Source organism: Cervus elaphus, chromosome 5 (assembly GCF_910594005.1).
Source record: "Cervus elaphus chromosome 5, mCerEla1.1, whole genome shotgun sequence".
Lineage (NCBI taxonomy): Eukaryota > Metazoa > Chordata > Mammalia > Artiodactyla > Cervidae > Cervus > Cervus elaphus.
Genome location: NC_057819.1, coordinates 78,260,303 through 78,282,614, shown reverse-complemented (window position 1 = coordinate 78,282,614; position 22,312 = coordinate 78,260,303). Strand labels below are relative to the sequence as shown.

Below are 22,312 nucleotides of genomic sequence, written 5' to 3'. Positions count from 1 at the left end.
TCTTGTGATAATTCCAAGTCCCCAGATTTTAAATTGTAAGTGGGATTGTGAAGATTTACTAACATCAGTTCTTCTGGAAAAAAAAAAAGTTCTTGAACTGTTTTAATAGTAGTTCATTTGTCATTAATTTAATTTATGACAAGGAAAGTACAAGTTATCCTGAATGTTTTCCAGTAGACTTTCTTCCAAAAAGACAAAAATGACCATTTAGTGTTACAAAGAATTGTATTTAAAGGCAACCAATGTAGAATCCGGTGACCTCTTGAGGGTACCTGAAATATAAACTACAATCATCAAAGCTTTCACAACTTATAATTCTAAATAAGAGTGTTATTTATAAAGAAGTGCAAATTGACTTTTACATTCAACTTTAGTTAAATAAAGGCACTGAAGTATTCTTCCTGAATAATACAGTCGTGCTTTCACTTACTAACAATTATTTTGTCCTGAAACAGTCTTCATCCACTCTTGCCCCATCTCCTGTGATGATCCTAAATGTAGGAAGGCCTGTGAAAACACAAGGTGCTGCACTTAACCTGGTTGGCCTAAGTACCATGAACTTTTGTTCTGCGTAAGTTTTAAGGGAATATATGTCACAACCAAGTTCTTCTGAGATAAAGCTCAAGCTGCTGTCAGAAACCATATATGTTACTCTGGAACTGTGACTCTTCTGTCTAAACCACGTTAATGCAGAGGAAAAATGTTCCACTGTGGTTTTGAGGTTTGGGAAGGTCTTAACTTCTGGGTCTCAAAGCTGGACAGGGTCCCCCTTTTGGAAAATTGGCACCCATAACACTGCCAGTGAACTGGTCATCCGTTTCCACCTGGAATAAAAGAAGAGGCAATGATCTCCATCCTTTCCTCTTTCCCCAGTCCTTGATAATTAGACAGCCACAGTCAAGTAGAGAAAAGGTGGGAAAGTAGTACATACTGCTTCCACGAGGGAAGTGTGAAGGGAATAAATATGATTAATAGGTTACTGGTGGCTGTGTGCATTTATTAGTAAATAAATGGAATGATTAGTAAAGCAACAGAATCGAGACCAACCTAGATTAACAATAAATGGGTTCTACCAGTCCCAGTCAGCAAGTATTAACTGCACATAGAAGACAAATCTGATTCTAGTGCTAAGAATTTTTTATTGATCAGCTGTTTTTGTTAGCATTAATATTTTTATACCATAAACCAATTTCTGCATTCCCAAGATTTATAATTTTTAGCTAACATGGTCACAAAGAATCTATCTCATTGATCATTACAATTTGAGTGCCATAGGAACTTGTGTAATACTTCACTCATCAAACTGCCAGACTGAGACGGCCCTTACAAAATGTAAATAATAAATGTAGAAAGTGACAGTTACACTAAAATCATGTGGGATGGAAGGTGTGTGAGTTGAAGTCTTTTACCTCAACAATCACTGTGACTTTGAGTTCCTTTGTGGTGGGTGAACATCAATGTCTTCATAAATAGCTCTGAAACAAACACGCCATCATGGTAAATTGATAAATATGGTTATAGATCAATTTCAATGTACTATTTTGGCTTTTAACTGCCATCTTAAAGCAAAAATCTGGTGCCCTTGTAGGTGTTGAGGCTCTATCAATAAATAAAAACAAAGGTCTCTGCCCTGAAGCTTACATTATAAAAACTATTTTAGATCCTAATGCTGCTGTTCCCATGCATCTTACAAATATGTATCTTGTATAACCGTCTTAAATATGTATCTTGTATAACCGTCTTATAATTAGAAATATGGCTCAAATTTGGACAGCTTGCTTTCTGCTTTAAAAAAAAAAAGCAAAAATTGTTCAGCTTTCCCTGGCTTAAAAACATTAGAAATTAATATTCTAGCTTATTTAACCAGTCATCTTTGTACTTTGTACATAGTCATTTTTCTGTGATAGTCTTCATTTGTCTTAACATATGTCTACAGATAGAAAATATCTATACCTACAAATATGGCATTAATATACACAGTATAGCAACACATGACTAAGAAAAAAAATCTCATAAAGCACTTTGAAGACATAATCACCAACTTCAAGAAGTGCCAGCGTGGTCCAGAAATTCTAATGTTTCTCTGTTTTGTCTTTCATTTTCCTCCTTCACTCTACTCAAATCTGACGCCCCTCCTCTCAGTCAGAAAAACCTCATATCTTAATAAATTAAATGTCTTTACGTGGAAACCTGATGTTCCCATCACCAAATCTTCAAGTCTGTTTTCATCTGCACCATCATCTACTTTTATGATCCTATCTATTGACCCCTGGCTTCTTAAACATTTCACTCAGTCTCCCTCTCTAAATCTTCAACTTCTTATTCTCTACCTCAGGATTCACAGATGTTCCAGCATCTCCTATTTTATAAAATAATAGTCCTTTATCCCACGTCTACTTAATTGCCTCAGTAATATTCTAGCTGCCAGACCACTTTCCCCACACCCTTCGTGTTTTAAGTTTCTTTGTAAGTTACCTGTGCACTGTCTTCTTCATCCCTTTTTAATGCACTGAAATTTGCCTCTGTCCCTGTCAACTTCTACTGAATCACTCATGATGATCTGTTACTTAGTCCATTATCTAGTGTTGAGTCCTTGTCTGTCTTCAGCAATGTTCATCCCAGTTGTGCACTCCCTTCTTTTTGTTTCCAAACTGAGATTTCCACATCTGGTAATATAGGTTTCCTGTTATTCTCTTTTCTCTTGACTTTTCCATTTCTCTCTCCCACTGGGCCTGCAACACTGATTCCCAAACTTGTCACTACACTAAAAACTGCAGGTCTTAATTTGGATGTCACTTCTCAGGCTTTCTCCAGCCCCCAATTAAATCAGTTCTTTCTGTTACATATTGTCAAGTCAGTATCTTTCATACTGTTAACACAAACTGCAAATACATGTTTGCCTGCTGATTTAATTTCTGCCTCCTTATTAGATTTGCCCTCCGTAAGGTTCAACATGATAAACTAGGCACCAATCATTTTCCCTTGTACATAGTTAATTTTCAGTCATTTGTCAAATGAGTGAATTGTGTATGTATATGTATATTCATAAGTACCATACTCTTATGTTCTGCTGGAGTAGAAATTCTTAACCTGGGCTTCATGGATAACCGGTGATGTGATAATCCCAGGACTTTCATGTAAGACTTTATGCTTTTCCTTAGGGAGAAGTTCCCTGGATCTCATGGAACATTTAAAGATACTGAGACACGCTACCACCTAGAAAGTAAGAACTATAGTGGTGGTGGTGCTTCTTCAGTCCTGAAGTCGTGTCCAACTCTTTGTGACCCCATGGACTGCAGCATGCAGGCTTCCCTGTCCTCCAGAATCTCCCACAGTTTGCTCAAGTTCATATCCATTGAGTTGGTGATTCTATGTAACCATCTCATCCTCTCCTGCCTTCTTCTCCTCCTGTCCTCAATCTTTCCCAGCATCAGGGTCTTTTCCAGTGAGTCAGCTCTTTGCATCAGGTGGCCAAAGTTTTGGGGCTTCAGCATCAGTCCTTCCAATGAATATTCAGGGTTGATTTCCTTTAGAATTGACTGGTCTGATCTCCTTGCTGTCCAAAGGACTCTCAAAAGTCTTCTCCAGCACCACAGTCTGAAAGTGTCATGAGCTTTCAAAGTGGTAGGAAGTTCCAAAACTTCAGCTCTCCAGCTTCTTGCTATTTCTTACTTTTAATATCTCCTGCGGCACCACATCTACTTACAACTATCTCATAATTAACTAGATTATAATAATCTGCTTCCTATTTGCTTGGAGAAACAAGCATACCTAGTTTAACCAGTCTGTAATTCCTTAAACCACTAACATATTCAGTGATATTTTATCAAGCAGAATGAAAGTTTCACAATCCTGTTAGGAAAAAATAATGAACTCCTAAGCTTATCATAATAAGCCTGGGACTGTATAGTGGCTGCCTCTTTAAGATGAGACAGGTTCTGCCGGCCCACTTCATTCACTTATAAATCATTCCAAAACATCACTACACTGAGGGTGTGAACCAGGGGGTTGGGGTCAAAACCTCAAATGCCTACACATGTCAGGCAGATCAGATGAAGGTATGTGGGGGGCCTGGTGAACTGAGACAGCGCAGCCCCAAACTATTGCTAGCATGTAAAAATGCAGGCCTGGCATTGTTGTCATATCAAGCATCCAGAGGTTCAGATAGTGAAATATCCCACCTTTTAACTTGGCAATTAATTTTTACGTGCATATTTAAAATTCACGTAGGTCAAACAAAACAGTTGCAGGCAAGATACAGCCTGCAGGCTGCTAGTTTCTAAATAATGATTTCTATAAAAACGCTTTAATCATTTTAAACAATTTTGGAGGTAACTTTCAGTTAGTCAAAATATATTAAAACTAATGAGCCTGTGTGTGCATGCTCAGTTGTGTCTGACTCTGTGACCCCACAAACTGTAGCTCACCAGGCACCTCTGTCCATGGAATTCTCCAGGCAAGAATATTAGAGTGGGTTGCCATTTCCTACTCCACTAATGAGGCTACCATCCCATAAATATTTATATATACTTGACCAATATGAAATCACAAAATAATGTTGCTTTAAGGAGTCCGAGTTAAAAAGTGATTTTTACATTAATAAGCACACTGTTGTCATAGGTAGTGAAGACTAAAAACAAGTTCCTATGTAAGTTTTCTTTGGCATCAGTCAAAGAACAACTAAAATATCCCATGAACATGGTACTTAAGCCATCAATCAGTGAATAGTGCCCTTCTCAAGCTGGAGAGAATCTGACTTTCTTCCAAGGCATCTATAAGGAATACACTCATGCACATGATGGTTCTGCTTATTTCTTAGTGTGCAACCCCAGTGTTTTTAAGTCACAAGGCCAAGAATGACAAGACCAACATTAAGAGCAACAACCACCACAAAATCTCATAGGTCACTTTTATATAAGGTCATTGATTTCTGCAAAGGCCTAAACAAAGTTAAATGTATAACCAAACCCTGTGAGCTCTGCCACCAAAGGGAACCAAGACAAAAGAATAATCCTTTTGTAAATGACTTACTCTGTGGTGACAGCAGGAGCTAAGGGGTCAAACTCCATTACTTCACAGTAACTGGGTGGCTGGAGGTCATTCTTTGTCATCGCTGTAGGCAACAAAAAGAAACACACTGTGCTTTTTGGGGAGATACACACAAGTGATACTCTCTCTACGACTCTGACTTCAAACAGAAGATGCTAACGAACACCTGACAACCAGAAGCAAGCACACTGGTGTCCCTGTGCTGCTGCCGGCTACAGCAAGTCTACAGATGGCCAAACTCAGACTAAAGGTTCATTCACTGCAGCACTCAGAATACAGTCTTCAGGGCAACACAAGCATCCCCAGTCTCCTGAGGTTAGTCACGGGGCTTCCCTTAAGGCTCAGCGGTCAAGAATCCACTTGCCAATGCAGGAGATGTGCCTGGATCGGAAAGACACCCTGGAGAAGGGCATGGCAACCCACTCCAACATTCTTGCCTGGGAATCCCCACGGACAGAGGAACCCGACGGGCTACAGTCCATGGGGTTGCAGAGTCGAACGTGACTTAGTGACAGATGACAACAACTGTCTGTTTTTAGTTACCAATAAATCTCTAGCAGACCCATCTATTCTCATAAATTTCCTTATTTGGTGCAAATAATAAGGTCTTAAGTACCTGGATGATTGCTGGGCAGAGGTGGCAGTCTCTGGTTTGATGGTGTTGCTGGAATGGTCTGTAGGCTAACTGGCTGCAGTAATACTGAATTTGAATGTTCCAGAAACTGAGGAGAGCAGAGCACACGTTCAAATAAACATTCTAAGCTTTTATGATTTTGATTCCTAGCCTTCCAAGTGGCACTATCCCAAGAACCATATATTCTCAATCAGATAAGAATTACTAATGATTAGCTATTATTTTAGTTTTTAACCTAATATCCCCTTACAAAACCTACTGCTTTTCTGCCTGGTTTCATGCCCCCTGCACCTTAATTCTCATATAAAATGTAAACTTAAATAAAATATATTGCTTAAAAAAAACCAAAAACCAGGAATGTATGGCTCAGTCCAGAGTCTCCTGTCTCACACTGAATATAAAACCTTGGCCTCAAAGAGGCAAAACCATTAAGTACAAAAAAGCGTATCTGTCAGAACTGGTCAGGAGAATGCCTCACCACTGGGGACACGGACCAGAGCCCTGTGGGTCCTGCGATTATCTGAGGGGACACAGGTCATATGCTCTGAAGCAGGCAGAGCCAGTGCAGCTGAAGCAGAGTAGGCCAAGGGAGGGGGCCGGATGCACAGCTGCAGAGGCCATGGGAGAGGTCAGAGCAGCTTTTATTGAGTAAAGTGGAGTCAGAAAACCACAGGTGGCTTTAGAGCAAATGAGTAACATAAACTTTACTTTTAAAAAAAGATTGCTCTGGTTTCTGTTCGGAGAACAGATTGTATGATGGGGTGGGGGTGGAGAGGGAGGCGGAGGCTGGAACAGGGCAGCCCTGCAGGAGGCCACCGCAGTATCCATCTGATGCAGCTTGCACCGGGATGTAAAGGGGAGGTGGGAGGAAGTGGCTGGTAACAGATATATTTTGAAGGCAGAGGTAAAATGGTAGAGGTCAAGCACAGTTTCCCAAGGTCTTTGACCTGAGCAACAGAAACAGTGGTCATTTGCAGAATGGGGAAGACGGCAGGAGGAGCAAATCGGGAGTTGAGGCTGAAAGAAAGCAAGGGGAGATGTGAAGTGGAAGATGGAAATGTGAGTTCTGCATGCGGGGAAGGGGTATGGACTGGAAACAACTTGTAAGTGCTCAGAGTCTGAGTGGTATTTCATGATAGGAGACCAAAAGACCAGAGAGGAAAGAATGTGGGCAGACAAATCTGAGGCCTGACTCCCGGGGTCTCCAACACTGAGAGGCCGGTGGAGGAGAAGAGGTCAGCAAAGGGGTGCAGAAGAGAGCAGTGGAGAGCTGGAAGGGAGCGGTGTCTGAAAGCTCGTGTGCAGACAGGAGGGGTGACCGACTCTCAGCTGCTGACCAGGTCGGGTGAGCTCTGAGCTCTGCAGGACCAGTCAGTCATCGGGAGGTCTCTGGTGACCTCGCCAAGAGCTCAGCCCCTGGGGCGGCTGAGAGGAGAACTTGTCTGAAGTCCCTCGGAGGACGGGAGGAAAGAGAGCAAAGACAGCAAACAGAAAGAGTTCCAAGGGAATTCGGATCCTTTACTATCTTCCTAATGGAAGTGAGACTATACCTATCTTAAAAGATTAAAGAGGCAACAAGGAAAAGCCCTCACAAGGGCTTCATTAACACCTTATGAAGAAATTTTGAGCAGAATGTGCGAATTAAGGACTCGGAGCTCCATTTTAGCATGATAATCTGCTCCTTGGGGGCACTGCCCAGGAAGGCCTTCATTACTTACACTCTCGTATGTATGACTTGAGGCGAGGTTTTGGCTGGTCCTTTGGGCAAACCTAGGACAGTGTGACAATACAGCATGATTACCCTACAGTGAAAACACAATGCATAAAGATGACCTTCCTGGTCTAAAAACAATATCCAAAATGCACCTTCAGACTGCACAGAAGTATTAATTTCACAGAACAATTGCCAGTGGTGTTGGTGCCCACCAGGTTATAATGCCCAAACACCGAAGAGAATGAGGACAGAGCACCACTGCGGGGCAGCGGCAGCCCGAGACCCTGGCGCACACACTCTATCGGTCAGAGCAGAGCCTTCAGTCTTCGCAGGAGTAGCTGCCACCCCACCACTTCTAAAGGATGAAAGGCAAGGCAGAGCGGAGCTTAGGACGTGGGGACAGTGTGAAGTTGGAGTAAACACACTTGCCCTGTCTCTTTCACCAAATGCAACTATAAAATCTGGACAGAAGGCATGGAATAAATATCTGAGAACTGCAAGGTACATTACAGGCTAATTGGGAAAGAAGACTTGAATTGGAGTATCAATGAATTGTTGGTGAAGTTACCATGTTCTGCCCCTCTGAGTATCTCTGAACTGGCACGCAGGGCAGCCTACAGCCCAAATGGACAGTGAGGATGTACAGCGCTCCAGGAGAAGACGCTCCTTCTCACTCAAGGAGCAGGAAAGGGAACCTGAGTGCCCAGAGTGTGCAGGGCAAGCCTCGTCCCTGTCTTCCTCTTCGTCTCTCTGACCCCCGGGCAATCCCACAGTGGCCGCGGGGACCGCAGCGGCACGGGGCCCGATAGGGCTTTAGACCTCTGAGAGGGCAGCTGTGATCAGCCCAAGAGGAGGAGGCAAACTGTTTCTTTTATCCTTCTAGCCTGCCGTTCGGTCCCCAATACACGCACAGTCACGGAAACGCATGACAGCAAACTTACAGCTTTCTGACTGGAGAGACGGAAAAGGGAATCCCAAGAGAGCGAAGATGGAGGAATTCAGGAAAATGACCTCAAAGCTGTTTATGAGATCCTGGGCTTACACCCTGATCCATGATCATCCATGGCTGATCCCAATCAATGCTAAGATGTTGAGAGATGAACACACAGCCTGCTGTCCAGGCCGTACAGTGACGACTGGGTGGCACACGTGTGGGACGCATCTCAGTAACACTGAACGGCTTTGAGAATTTAACTGACATCAGAACGAAAGCACGCAGAAGGCAGGCTGAAGCTGCGGCATAAACCTCACTAGGCTGCCTGCTAAAATCAAAGTACTGATGTTCTCAGCAGGATTTACATAAGACCAGGTGTTTCATATCATTAAAAATGCTTAAGATACAACCCCAAATCACTATGCATATGAAAAACGGAGAAAATTTAAACTTGCAAGAGAAAAGACAGCAGTGGTTGATACCTATTAATAGAGGACACAAATGATGAAATTATCTCACAGTTTTAAAGCAACTATTATACAAATGTTTCAACAAGAAACTGTGAACACTTGAAAAAAAAAACATTCAGTAGAAGTTCTCAGCAAAGAAACATAAGATATAAAGAAGAGTCAAATGATAGTTTTAGAATTAAAAAATAAAATTAACTAAAATTTTAAAAAGTACGGAATGAGAATGAGCTAAACAGCAAAATGGAGATGACAGAGGAAATCGAGTGAGAAAACCAATGAACAGACCCCTAGGGATCTATGAGACGACAACAGATCCAATGGGGGCATCCAAAGTCCCAGAGGGAGAGCCAAGTACGTAGTGCCGAAAAGCATATTTGAAGAAATAGAGGCTGAAAACTTCACAAATTTGATGACAGAAAAATCCAGATTCAAGAAGTTCAGTGTAATAAGGTGAATGGAGGCTCCCAAAGAGTTATGTCCTTGTCCTAATTTCTGGAATCTGTGACTGTCAAGTTATTTGGGAAGAGTCTTTGCAGATATAATTAAGGATACTGAGATGATGTTTGAGTGGGCACTACATCCTATGATACATGACCTTAAAACAGAAAAATGGGGATCTGGGGAGGGACCTGAGAAACACGGGGGAGAAGGCAATGTGAAGATGGAGAAAGAAAGCAAAGTGTGTGGCCACAAGATACAGAAGTAGAGGAGTGTCTATGCTCCCCAGAATGCGGAGGAGGGAAGAATGACTCCTCCCCTCAGAGTCCTGGGAGGGGATGCCTTGCTTCCTTTCAGACCTCTGGTCTCCAGAACTCTAAGAAGGTGAGTTACATCACCCACTTTGTGATAATGTTTTCATGATAGCCACAGGAAACAAATACACTCAGCAAAACAAAGACAGCCATACTTAGACATATCATTATCAAACTGTTTAAAGTTAGAAAAAAAGAAAAGTTCTTGAAAGCACAGACAGAAACAAGTAACACAGAGTCAACACAGGAACAAGAGTTTGAATGAATGTTAGATTTCTCATTAGAAGCCATTTAGGCCCGAAGACACTGGGGCCGTGTTTAAAAACTGCTGGAAGCAAAGAACCATCAGCCCAGAATCTATGTCCAATGAGAGTACCCTTCAGGAACAACAATGAAAGTGAAACACTCACATGAAACATACTAAGACGCTTTCACTGCCATCAGATCTAAATGCCATCAGATCTAAAATAATGCTAAAAGAAATTGAGAGACAAGAGAGACTGTACCAGAGGGAAATGAAAGGAGAGCAACAGAAATGGTAAATGTTAGGTAAATATGGCGGACTATTCTACACTTCCTGAGTCTTCAAAATTTATTTAAGGGTTGCAAGTAAAAACTGTATTATGAAAAAATTGTAAAATAATTATTCATTGTCTGGTAGTGGTTTTTTAACATATATATACATAATATATAGGATAACTATCATATAAAGGGGAGAGCTGTATGATAATAAAGTTTCTATATTTCACTTCAAGTGGGAAAATACTGGTTTTAAATACACTAAAAAAAAATGCAATTACTAGAGCAACCAGTCCTCCCCTCCCCATATATAAACTGTACAAAAATATAATTTCATAATAAAATGGATATTGAAACATCCAAATAGCCCAAAATATGAAAGAGGAAACAGGAAAAAACAAAAAACAGCCAAAAAAACAGCAAAGGAAACACAGAAAAGCAAATCACACAATTGTGGTCCTAATCCAGACATATTAAATATAAATGGTCTAAGCATACCAATTAAAGACAGATATTATCAGAGTACATAAAAACGCATGACCCAACCATAAGTTATCTGTAAGACACTCACTTCAAATAGTTAAAAGTAAAAAGGTAGAAAAAGATATACCATGCAAATACTAATCAAAAGAAAGCTAGAGTGGCTTTGATTACAATCAAAGTAAACATCAAGGTAAAGACAATTAGAAGGGATAAAGAGGGACATGACATAAAGATAAAAGAGTCAATTCACCAAGACGACAACAATCCTGAAGGCAAATGCACTGAAAGAGCTTCAAAATACACCAAGCAAACAATTTTGCATAACCTTTCCAGAAATACCACGTACCATACGACTGTTCAGACTCTATTGTCAAAAAGACCGACTGTAACGACACAGAACAGATGGTGGCTGCCGGGGGTGGGGGTGGGGGTGACTATAAAGGACTAGCTTAAGGAAGTTTTTTTGGATAATGAACGATTCTATATTCAGACTGTGGGGATGGTTACATGCATCTATATATATGTCGGAAAAACAGAGCTCTGCAGCAAACAAAAAAAGGTCAATTTTACCATATGGAAATTGTAAAAATAAAATTAGAGTGAAAAGAAAAAAAAGAGAGCAGGTATTGAAATCAGATTCACTTGAATCTGAATCATCTTTCTGCACTAGCTGGACCACCTTTGTTTGGCAAGCTGATATTCCTGTCTTGGTTTCCTCGCCAGGACAGTGAGTCCTGGGGGTCCCTTCCTCAGAGCACTGCAAGGAGCACTAGATTAAGGAACCAGGGAGCGTTTCTTATTCTTAGCCTGCTGCCTGATACTAAGTAGGCTATAAACATGACTTTATCCTATCATCATCACTGCTTTTCAGGAACCCTTTCCATTATGAGAAATTCCATCACTCATTTGTTCTGTAATAAATTATACTGCAAACAAAAGAGGGATGGGAAAATCTTAAGACTGTAAGATATTTTGACAGCTGATTGTGCCTCTCATATGTAATCTTTGGGCTTCCCAGGTGGCTCAGACGGTAAGGAATCTGCCTGCAATGTGGGAGAACCAGGTTCAATCCCTGGGTCAGGAAGACCCTCTGAAGAAGTGAATGGCAACCCACTCCGGTATTCTTGCCTGAAGAATTCCATGGACAGGGGAGCCTGGCAGGCTACAGTTCATGGGGCTGCAAAGAGTTGCTCATGCCTGAGCGACTTTCACTTTTTTCCACAAGTAATCTTTCACACATGATTCAACTCAGATTCATGCCTTAGGTAACATTAGTGCTTCAATTTCCAACACTATAAAAAACTGGTCTAGTGACAGTTTCACTCAGGTAAGTTTTCAAAAGTTAGAAAAAATATGTTCAAAAGACATCATCTAGAAAACAAAACAGACGTCACCCATTATCTTTCATTCCAGTGAATTCTAAGAACTATTATTTTGATATCTGGATCTTGGATAGACAATCGTAATAGAGTTTCTAATGATCAGCTGATCACTGTTTTATGGTTCCCCAGAGACTCTTTTTAAAACTAAAGATTCCTGCTATTGAATAAGAGTTTCTGGGGTCTAGCCATTTTATTTTTTAATAGTCACTCAAGTGATTTTTATGCACCTTGAAGTATGAGATCCATGAAACCAAGCACTTATTAGCTAGGATTTGATCTTTGTGTGGTTTTATACATTTTTTTTGGTAATGGGATTTCATTTATATGGTCAATCTTTCCCAACAAGATTTGCAGGATAAAGGAAAACAGAATCAGGTACTTCAGACCACATGATTTACTAAGCATCTTCACTGGAGTTCTGCCTACAACATTTCAACAATGACTTGCAGCTCAGAGGTCAACACCAGAAGGCGTCCAGTGAAGGTTCTGACCCAACCGGTGGTTCACACGACAGCCACGTCCCAGCGCGTGAATCTCTCCTTTCTCTCTTCTCCCCTTACACACTTTCTTCCCCTCTTTTCCTCCCGAGTTTGATTCTCCTTTCTCTTCTCCTCCCGCTGCACCTCTTTTAACACAGAAAAGCAACTAAAAAATATCTAAGTCCAATGACATAAAAATACAGCCAAGATATGCTGTTGTATGAAAAACAAAAGAAAGTTTTGAAATAGTACATACAGTATGCTGCCCTTCATTTAATAAAGGAGAAAAATAGCTCATATTCCTATTTACATAGACCCTTTGGAAGGGTAAGTAAGAAACTAACAAAGGGATTCCCTGGGTGGAAGCAGGTATCACCTGAGGGAAGCCAATAGGCAGGCTAGGAGTGGTGGAAGATCGAGGACTGTCCTTGTGCGTATTTTTATATTGCTTTGATATCTGAAACATGGAGATGTATTGCCTATTACCTGAAATACATATATTTAAAAGGGAAAAAAGAATATAGGCCTTGATGGAAGGCAAATCTAACTTCTGCTTATTTTTTTGCTATTTATCTACTCCATCCTGCCTCTTCTTAACCTTAGGTAACCATGCTTTGTTTAGGTTCTTCTGCATTTTTCTTCTATTTCTTTATGCAAAGAGAGGCAAATATTAGCATATATTATTTCCCACTTTCTTACACAAATGCAAGAGAGTATATACACACTGCTTTGCAGCTTTTCTCACTTAATAATAAATACACTGGTGATTGTCCCTCACAGAGGGCCTACTTTTTTTCCCCAGCAGTGTAATATATTGTGTAGATGTTTATTTAACAATTCCCCAAACTGAAGGGTATTTGTTTCCAATTATTAGCTATTGCACAAATGTTGTCAAGAACAACTGACTTTATTTTGCATCAGTGAGCATAAATACCTAGAAGTGAGACTACAAGTTCAAAGGTACATTTATAATTTTAAATACATTTATAATTTTAACAGAAATTGCCATGTGCCCCTAATAAGAACTGCACAATTTTGTTATAGTATCTGTCTCTCCACAGTCAACAAAGCACATTAACAAACATGGAAGCTATGAGGTTAAAAAACAGTCTTATTGCATTTTAACTTATCCTTCTGTAAGTAAGGCTGAGCATCACTGAGCAAAAATATGTTTTTAGGTCACTTGTATTTCTTTTTTGGTAAACTGTCAGTTCACCAGACCTGCTAGTTAATTGGTATATGAACTTGGGTAAGTTCTATTCTCTATATCTCGGGCTTTTTTCCTATAAAATGGGAATAATGATAACAGCACTGATTCAAGAACTACTGCAAAGATTAAATGAAATAAAAACAGCTCAGCAAAATGTCTCCCACATAGCAAGTGCTCTGCAATCTGTGTGGCCATTTCTGTTCTCCTCACTGTCAATATATTTTTCCTACCTCCTGTTACCACTAAAAAAAAAAGAGAAACAGGATTTACTGAATGCTTATTATGTACAGAGTGCTATCCTAGGAGGTACATGTAGCATTTCACAGAATCTTTGTAAGAATCCTAGAGAGGATTCTTGGAAGAAAAATGAAGGCTCATGCTGGCTAAGTTTCTCATTCAAGGTCACACAGCTACTGAGAAACAGTACTGAAAGTCTAAATCAGTTATGTTAGATCCCTAGTGAAAATGAACATGTTAGTTGCTCAGTCATGTCTGACTCTGAGACCCCATGGACTGTAGTCTGCCAGGCTTCTCTGTCCATGGGATTCTCCAGGCAAGAATACTGGAGTGGGTTGCCATTCCCTTCTCCAGGGGATCTTCCTCACCCAGGGATTGAACCTGGGTCTTCTACATTACAGATGGATTCTTTACCATCTGAGCAACCAGGAGCAGTACTGAAATTCTCTATCAGTTACATCAGATTCCTAAGTCTCCACATTTTCTATTATGTCATGCTTTCTTAAATATGAGGAATAGGAATGAGAATGAGATTGAATTAGTTCTGGAGTATTACTGACATACTTACAGGGGTGTTTCTGTATTTTCCAAGGCTAGCAGATCCACCTGTGTATTAAGACTGGGTTTGAAGTTGTTTGGTACAGCTGGACTCAGAGAGCTGAAATCTAGAACACAAAATGTACTTGTTCAGCTTTAAAACATTTTGTTCATCAGTTCTGTTGGATTTTCCATGGTTACCAAAAAAAAAAAAAAAAAAACAACTGCCACCATCAAATGAAAGAGATTGAGATAGCTCTGTCACCATAAAATCATGGTATTTCCTCAAACAAAAATTAAAAAACATTTATGGCAATTGGAAAGAGAGAAATTCCCTGTCATAAAAAGAGGATGCTGTAAAGGTAACAAACATTATTATATTGGGTTTTCCAAAATCCCAGGCTGACTCAGAATGGAAGGGATTTCATGTCTTTTCCTGTGAAGCATGAAAGTAAAAAGTTGTGGTATACACAGAGTTCTACTCTCACCTCTCCAAACTCTTAAGTTCCCATAATCATGAGATACCCCAAAGAGAATAATTATTTCTCCCCCTCTGTTACCACTGGTAAAAACCTGAAAACTCTTCAATATAATGGATTCCAAATATCCCACTGGTCTAAGCAAGCAGCTAACATTTCAGAAATGTGGAAAGTTATAAGAAAACCACAAATTGAATAATACTGAATATTTTGATTCTAAAAAATCTTGCTAACATAAAAGGCAAACAAACAAACAAAAAAAGGCAAACAAACTGATTTTAATTTGGCAGAAAATTCTGGATTTCAGGATTTTTCATTACATTTGGCGGTAGTTTAGTCACTAAGTTGTGTCGACTTTTGCGACCCCATGGACTATAGTCTGCCAGGCTCCTCTGTCCGTGGGATTCTTCAGGCAAGAATACTGGAGTGGGTTGCCATTTCCTTCTCCAGGGGATCTTCCCATTTCAGGGATCAAACCTGGGTCACCTGCATTGCAGGCAGATTCTCTACCAACTGAGCTACGAGGGAAGCCCCCATTTTACTTTGTAATTTACCAAAACTCTTTGGGAAGGATAATAGGTAACAAATGAATTACACAAATAGGTAACCCTAAGCCTACAGTACAACATCATCCTTTACTTTCACAGAAACCCATTAATGCAACTCAGTAGGAAAGTCTCAAGAGTTGGGTTGCTAAGAAGTGACAGAACTGGACTGGTGGATTTCAACTTGGACTTCCCTGACTCAAAAGCCTGTGATTTATCCTCTACATTTCCCCACATGAGGCCTCATAATTCCTGATTTTCTCTATCTGCATCAAATATTCCCTTACCTGATGCTGTAGTATGGCAGAGAAACCCAAAGATAATAGTGAATGGGTTCAGAGTACGTCTAAATGTTGCCCAGGGAGTTGAACAAGCTGTCTAAGTAGGCCAGGATAATTCCAAGCAAGTGGGATGGGTTTCAAGGACCTCCTCCCCTAGCCGCATCCCCTTCCTGTACTGGGTACGGCCTAACCACTGGCCAAGGAGTAAGTACATCTCCTGATACAGTTCTCTGATACTCAAATTGACTTCAGTCCTTCTCAAGTTGCATTTAATCAAGAAACCAAGGAGAACTATTTCACATCAAGCTCTTCTGCTGGTCTGAAAAGACCCATGTGCTTATTTACTTAAGTCTGAAAGCTGAGCATTCAGCGTGCTGACTTCTCCCAGGGTGGTCCTAGGCATCGGAAGGCTGGGACTCAGGTCAAGGAGATCTGAGGATGGGGCGGAAGGTTCACTGGTAGTCTGAAAACACAGCAAACAAAAACACAGTTTAGAAAAAACTGCATCAGGCAGTTTATCATGGCTTTCTCCCCAGAGACTTCCCTTTGAAAAAAGGAAGATCTTATTTTGGAGGTATCCTGGGAGAGAATTCTCCATTCCATTGGCAACACTAGGAGTAATCCCATCTCAAAACTGACACGGCTTCCCTGCTTAATTAGAGAATCGTCTTATGAGATCTTATCAATAACTCAGTGAGTCATTAAGGCAAATACTCTGCACTACTAAAACATTCCAAATCGTTAATGCATATTTCTTCTTTTTTAAGACTTGTTTTAGGTAAGCTTTGCTTCTTACCATGCAATTCATTAAAATTTTTAACTGTTCATTTTATAACATTTCTATTTACTTACATTGGCATCTTCCCTCTGGTTCTTATTTTGCTCCAAAATCCTTTGTTGGTTTCGAGTAAACCTGTTTGAATTAACAAAATGCAAGTATTTAAAAGAAAACAGATATAAAATGCTATAATATTTAACAAATTATTAATATGCAAATATTCACCAATAATCAACTTCATCCATAATCAATTCCCAATAAAGTACTTTAATAACTTTTTCCCAGTTCTATGAGAAAATGGACAAATATTATAAATACTAATAATTCAATCACCAAGTTTTAACGTCTCTATTAACATTATGTATTTCCTTATACTACTGTTTTTTCTGTAAGTTAATCTATTTTAAACTTTGTTGAAATTATATTTACATAATTCAGTATCATAATTCCATTATGTTGACGTCATTTTTCTAGTTATTCAGAAATACAACGCTTAGTGGTTGTATACTTTACCTTATGAATGTATCACATACTTAAATATTCTCCTTATTCTCAAATATGTTTGCAATTTTGCCAAAATTATCCAAAACTATCATTCTACATAAAATTCACAGTCAACATATTTTCATTGTTCAATCTTCATTTTTATAAGATGCTTGGCACCCAAAAGTGTCAAGATGCTTTGACAACTTTGTTTTAATTTTACACTGTTCTTACTTCACTGTGGGTAAAGGAGCAGTGAAACAAATCAGTAAGAGATTAGGTTTGAATGAATAGTGAAGCTGAAGGCAGAAATCCAAAGTACAAGCGTTAGCTTTATTACTGAGTAGTTATAAGACCATACTTATGGACCTCAGTTGTCCAACTATTCACAGAGGATAGTAATGTTTGAGCCATTTCCTCAGAGAGCTATTTTAAACAGCAAGATACAGGTAGGTAGGTAATATAGGTGGATGAATGTGGACATGCTTTGCAAACTAAAAGCTGCTTTAGAAACACATAGTATTACTATTATGACACATCAATTCCATGAACCTAAACACTTTTAAAGTCTAAAAGCTTACACCGAATTAGAATATGGCTTAGATTTAAGGATGTTCCCTGTTCCAAGACACGGGCTTTTCTTCTGTCTACTAGTGGCACTGGCTTCTTGCGTGCTAGCTAGTTATGTGCAAGGTGTGACCAACCCTCATAAATCAAACCTTGAGTAACAAATTTCTGTTTCCTTATTTGCACAACTATTCCCTGGATGTAACGAGGGGAAACTTTTGGAGATTCTGAAACAGGATGAGTGTATTTTGCCTGTGGGATGGATGTGAATCTTTAAGGAACAGAGGGCAGACGCTGGTAAGCAGAATTATCCCCCCAACCCCACCAAGATATCCACATAGTAAATCAATGGAACAGTGAGCGTGTCAGGTTAGAGGGCACGTGGACTGAAGGTTGCCAGTGAGCAGACTTTACCTGGGAGATTATCCTGGACTGTTTACATGAAGCCCAGTGTAATCAGAAAGGCCCTTAAATGTGGACAGGGAGACAGAGGAAGGAAGCAAGAGGGATACAATGTGAGAAGGACCCAGTCAGACAACCCTGGCTTTGAAAATGGAGGAAAGGGGTCAGGAGCCAGGGAAAATGGTATAAACTGCACACTGCAGGGAAATGATCCTCCTCTAAAGCCTCCAAGAAGTAACAAAGTCCTGATTCAAAGCTCAATCAGAAAAAGCTGTTCACAGAAATAACCCACTCTCCTAACATCAAGAGCAAATAGACACACATTCCCCCTCAGAGGAAGCTTTTAGTAAGTGGTCTCATGGTTTGCAACAATAGAACTCTTCAAAATGAAAACCAGGAGCCGGACTGAAAACCGTATGGTTTCCTTAGCCATCTTCCTACTTAGAAAGATTTACACCAAAGCAAACGAAGGGTGAGGACCGTGAGTCCCGTCTGCACAGAACAGCTGCTAGCTCAGACAGTGAGACACTCAGGGGAAACTTGTTCCATAGCTGTACGCTACTTCCTGATTCTCCTGATTCATTCAGGATCAGCAGGGGCGGGGGGGGGGCAGGGGGAGTCCAGACCATAATTTAAAAGACTCAGTGGGACAAGAGGAGGAGGACAGGAAATCAACAGATTAATGAGCTAGCACCAGCTAGGTGCTCTCATCTGCAGTATCACATTTAATTCTCACAAACAAACAAAATAAACAAGCCCTTTCCAAAGAGGCAGTACTATCCCCTTTAATAAACAGCAAAAAACCCCAGTCGTTAAAAAGTCAAGCAGTCTGTCCAGAATGAACAGCAAAGTTTGAAGCCAGGCCTGTTTACCTCTTTCCCTTAGTCACACGGGTCCCCTTCTCCATCAGCTGGTGGGAGATGCGGCCACTAACTCCAGAAAGGCTCAGCAAAAGCGGTTCCCCTAAGGGCGTCTTGAAATGTCACTTTGCGGAAAACCTCTGGAATTTATTGAGTAGGGGCCACATAAGGGAAAACTGTCCTACCCAAATGCCAATACAGTCCCTATTCTAAGGAAAGATCTAGAAGTAGTTTGGGGGTCTTTAGAGGCCCAGGAAGGCTTAGGGATAGGTTTGGAAAGAGCCCAGGAGACACAGCCCGAAGCTGTGTTTGTATTTAGCACTTTACTGAAGACTGAGGAGAAAGCCACCTCAGTCAAAGCAGCTGCCCTGCCTGCCCTCCCTGGGGACAGGTCCCGGCGCCACCGCCAGGCCTGCTGGGCCCTGGCCTGCTCCTGATGCCACCAGCGTCTCCCCCACCATCCCCAGCTCAGATGGGGCTTCCGCACAGAAGCTTCCCTGCCTTCTGATGTGGGCCAGGTCTACCTGTTATTCTCACCAAACAGACCTCGACTCCGTTCATCCATCTCCCCTTCCGTGTATGTGTGCATGCGTGTGTGTGTGTGTGCGCACACGCATGTGTGTGTGCGTGTGTGTGTGTGTGTTAACACATATATATGTTATTGAGGGTGTTTTCCTGACTATAGGCTTAACTGTAGATTACAATAGATTATAAGACTATTATTTTGATGAATAAATAAATGACTTGGAAACAACTTAAACACCTAACCAGTGAACTATGAGAGAAGAATGGACTGTTATGCAGCTGTTAAAAATAATGGTTTGGCCAAAGCATTTAAGAATATAGGGTACACAAATACAGTGAGGAAAATCAAGGGAGAGACAAAAAGATATGTTCTTTATATGATCACAACTATAAAACAAGTTTAGAAAAAAACTAAAATGTTAGAAACCTGTATCCACAGGTTCTTTATCTGTAGATTCCACATCCAAGGATTCAACCAACCTAAAACTGAAAATATTTGAAAAATTAAAAAAAAAAAATCCCAGAAAGTTCTAAAAATGAATTGGAATTTGCCATGCACCAGCAACTATTTACATAGCATTTACATTGTATTTACAACTATTTACACAGCATTTACATTTATTAGGTCTAAGTAATCCAGAGATGATTTAAAGTGTACAGGAGGATGTACATTAAAGTGTACATGTAACCTATGCATAGGTTACATGCAAAAACTACACCATTTTACATAAAGGACTAGAACATCTGTAGATTTTGGTGTTGCTGGGGGTGTGGGTTCCTGAAATCAATCCCCTACAGATACGGAGGGAAGACTGCATTTAAAATTTTTGCCTTCATTCTTTTCTGAATGGAATTAAAAAAAAAACAAAGTTCATGTTCACATACAGATTACCCTCACTGCTCTGACTTTGTGTAGACTATCTTCTTCTTCCTTCTCGCTACTGTTTCCCTGTGGTTCTCCACCTCAAACTTAGGGTAAACCTCACTTTCACGACAACGCTCGGCCTGTACCACTGGTCTGTCTGAGAGCCAATGATGTGCGCAGTGCAGACACCTGGTGATTCAGATCCAGGCTCTGTTCACAGGTCAGCATGTGAGCACAGCTCATGAATGCCCCTCGCACTGCCCAGGCCACGCTCATTTCCGAAAGCCATTATCACACACTCCTGGAAGAGCAGGACCAGAATTCCCCACCTTGGGAGGCAGGCACCCATGTCCAAACTTGTTCTTGATCTTTCTGAGCGCCCACCGGCAGGCACTCTGAGGATGCTGAGCACTGGAAGGTGTGCCCAGCCCTGGAGGACGGTCAGAGAGGCTGCCCACTGCTCACCTCTCACACCCAAGGATGGCATTGTTCAAATCCTCGTTCACTTGAATCAGCTCAGCAGTGACATCTTCATTCTCCACCACCACAAGCAGGTCCATGATCCTCTCCTGCATCTCCCGACCCGTCTTATAAAGTTTCTGTCAAAGAAGGAGAGAGGTTTCTTCTTCCATGCTAAGAACCAACTCATTTGCCCTTCTGAACTAGTGCAACCAAGGCTTCCCTGGTGGCTCAGACGGTAAAGAATCTGCCTGCAACACAGGAGACCCGGCTTCGGTCCCTGGGTCAGGAAGATGCTCTGGAGAAGGGAATGGCAACCCACTCCAGTGTTCTTACCTGAAGGATCCCATGGACAGAGAAGCTACAAATCCATGAGGTTACAGGGAGTTGGATATGACTGAGCGACTAACCCTTTCCCCTTTACTTTCATACAATTGTGACCACTTCTACATGAGTCACCTATGGGAGATTACCAAAGTATTTAACTATGGACAGCTCATCCTTTCTCTATCAGAAGGGCCTCAGAACAGTATTTTCCTCTAAAAATCAAAATAGGGATCATAAAGACAACGTATTATACACTGCTATAACACTGCTAGAAATTAGAAGTGGTATATAGGAATTCTAGGTTCATGGCTTATTAGAAAATAATTAGAAATAATTATTATTTAGAATTTTTTATTTTATTTTATTTTTATTTTTTATTTTATTATTTTATTCTAAATAATATTATTTAGAATATTTTAATGAACCTAATTAGAAATAATTAGGTTCATGGCTTATTAGAAAATAATCACTTACTTTCTAAATCTCAGTTTACTTACTTGATAAGGGAAAAATACACTACCTGCCACACACATCTACTCAAGGGGTGACATAAAAATCAAATGAGATGTGTATAATGAGGAACTCTATAACTATAAAGCACAACATAAAACATAAAGTGCTACTGTTATTTGTGGTAATGGAAGAAAGAAGTAGTTAAAATGCATTTACAGTAGTATAATTTTCCTATTATGTTTTACTTAAAGATGTAAAGTTTATAGTTACAACATTACATTCCAAGGTAAACTGAACCTGGATTAAAAAACCAGTCATCAATCCCATCTTTATTTAGACGGCCTGGAATCACCATTATACAAGACTCCACTCCCCAAGCCAGCCTTTTCTCATAGCATCAGAAGCTCCTAGAGCAGACTTACTGATTCAGAACTGCCGGGACTGAGAGTCTGGGGATTCACATTGTTTAATAAGCATCTCAGTGTTCCTCATGTACACTGACATTTGAAAACTGCTATCTTAAAACCGGGGGCTTCCCAGGTGGCTCAGTGGTAAAGAATCTGCCTGCCAATAGAGGAGATGCAGGAGACATGAGTTTGATCCCTGGGTCGGGAAGACCCCCTGGAGAAGGAAATGGCAACCCACTCAGTATTCTTGTCTGGAAAATCCCGAGGACAGAGGAACCTGGTGGGCTACAGTCCATGGGGTCGCAAAGAGTCAGATGGGAATGAGTGACTGAGCACACACGCATCTTGCAACCTAATTTCTCTTAGGCAAACCCTCAGTGAGCCTGAGGAGCATAGAACTGATACTAATATTCCTTCAAGTCCACCTTGGCCAGAATCTGTCCATGTAACAGTACGCTGCTTTCTGAGCCGCCAGAGGAGC

General features: G+C 40.6%; 1 protein-coding gene across 1 annotated transcript in view; it reads right to left on the bottom strand.

Annotated features, from left to right (window-relative positions):
- Window positions 1-206: 206 nt before the first annotated feature.
- Window positions 207-22,312, bottom strand: part of TOM1L1 (target of myb1 like 1 membrane trafficking protein) — a 61,427-nt gene continuing 39,321 nt past the window's right edge. Inside the window, 10 exon segments of the mRNA XM_043902716.1 lie at window positions 207-824; window positions 1,410-1,446; window positions 1,448-1,475; window positions 5,032-5,113; window positions 5,666-5,771; window positions 7,402-7,453; window positions 14,432-14,528; window positions 16,051-16,168; window positions 16,558-16,618; window positions 20,651-20,784. Coding sequence (XP_043758651.1) covers window positions 1,411-1,446; window positions 1,448-1,475; window positions 5,032-5,113; window positions 5,666-5,771; window positions 7,402-7,453; window positions 14,432-14,528; window positions 16,051-16,168; window positions 16,558-16,618; window positions 20,651-20,784 — 714 coding nt within the window. The 3' untranslated portion in view covers window positions 207-824; window position 1,410.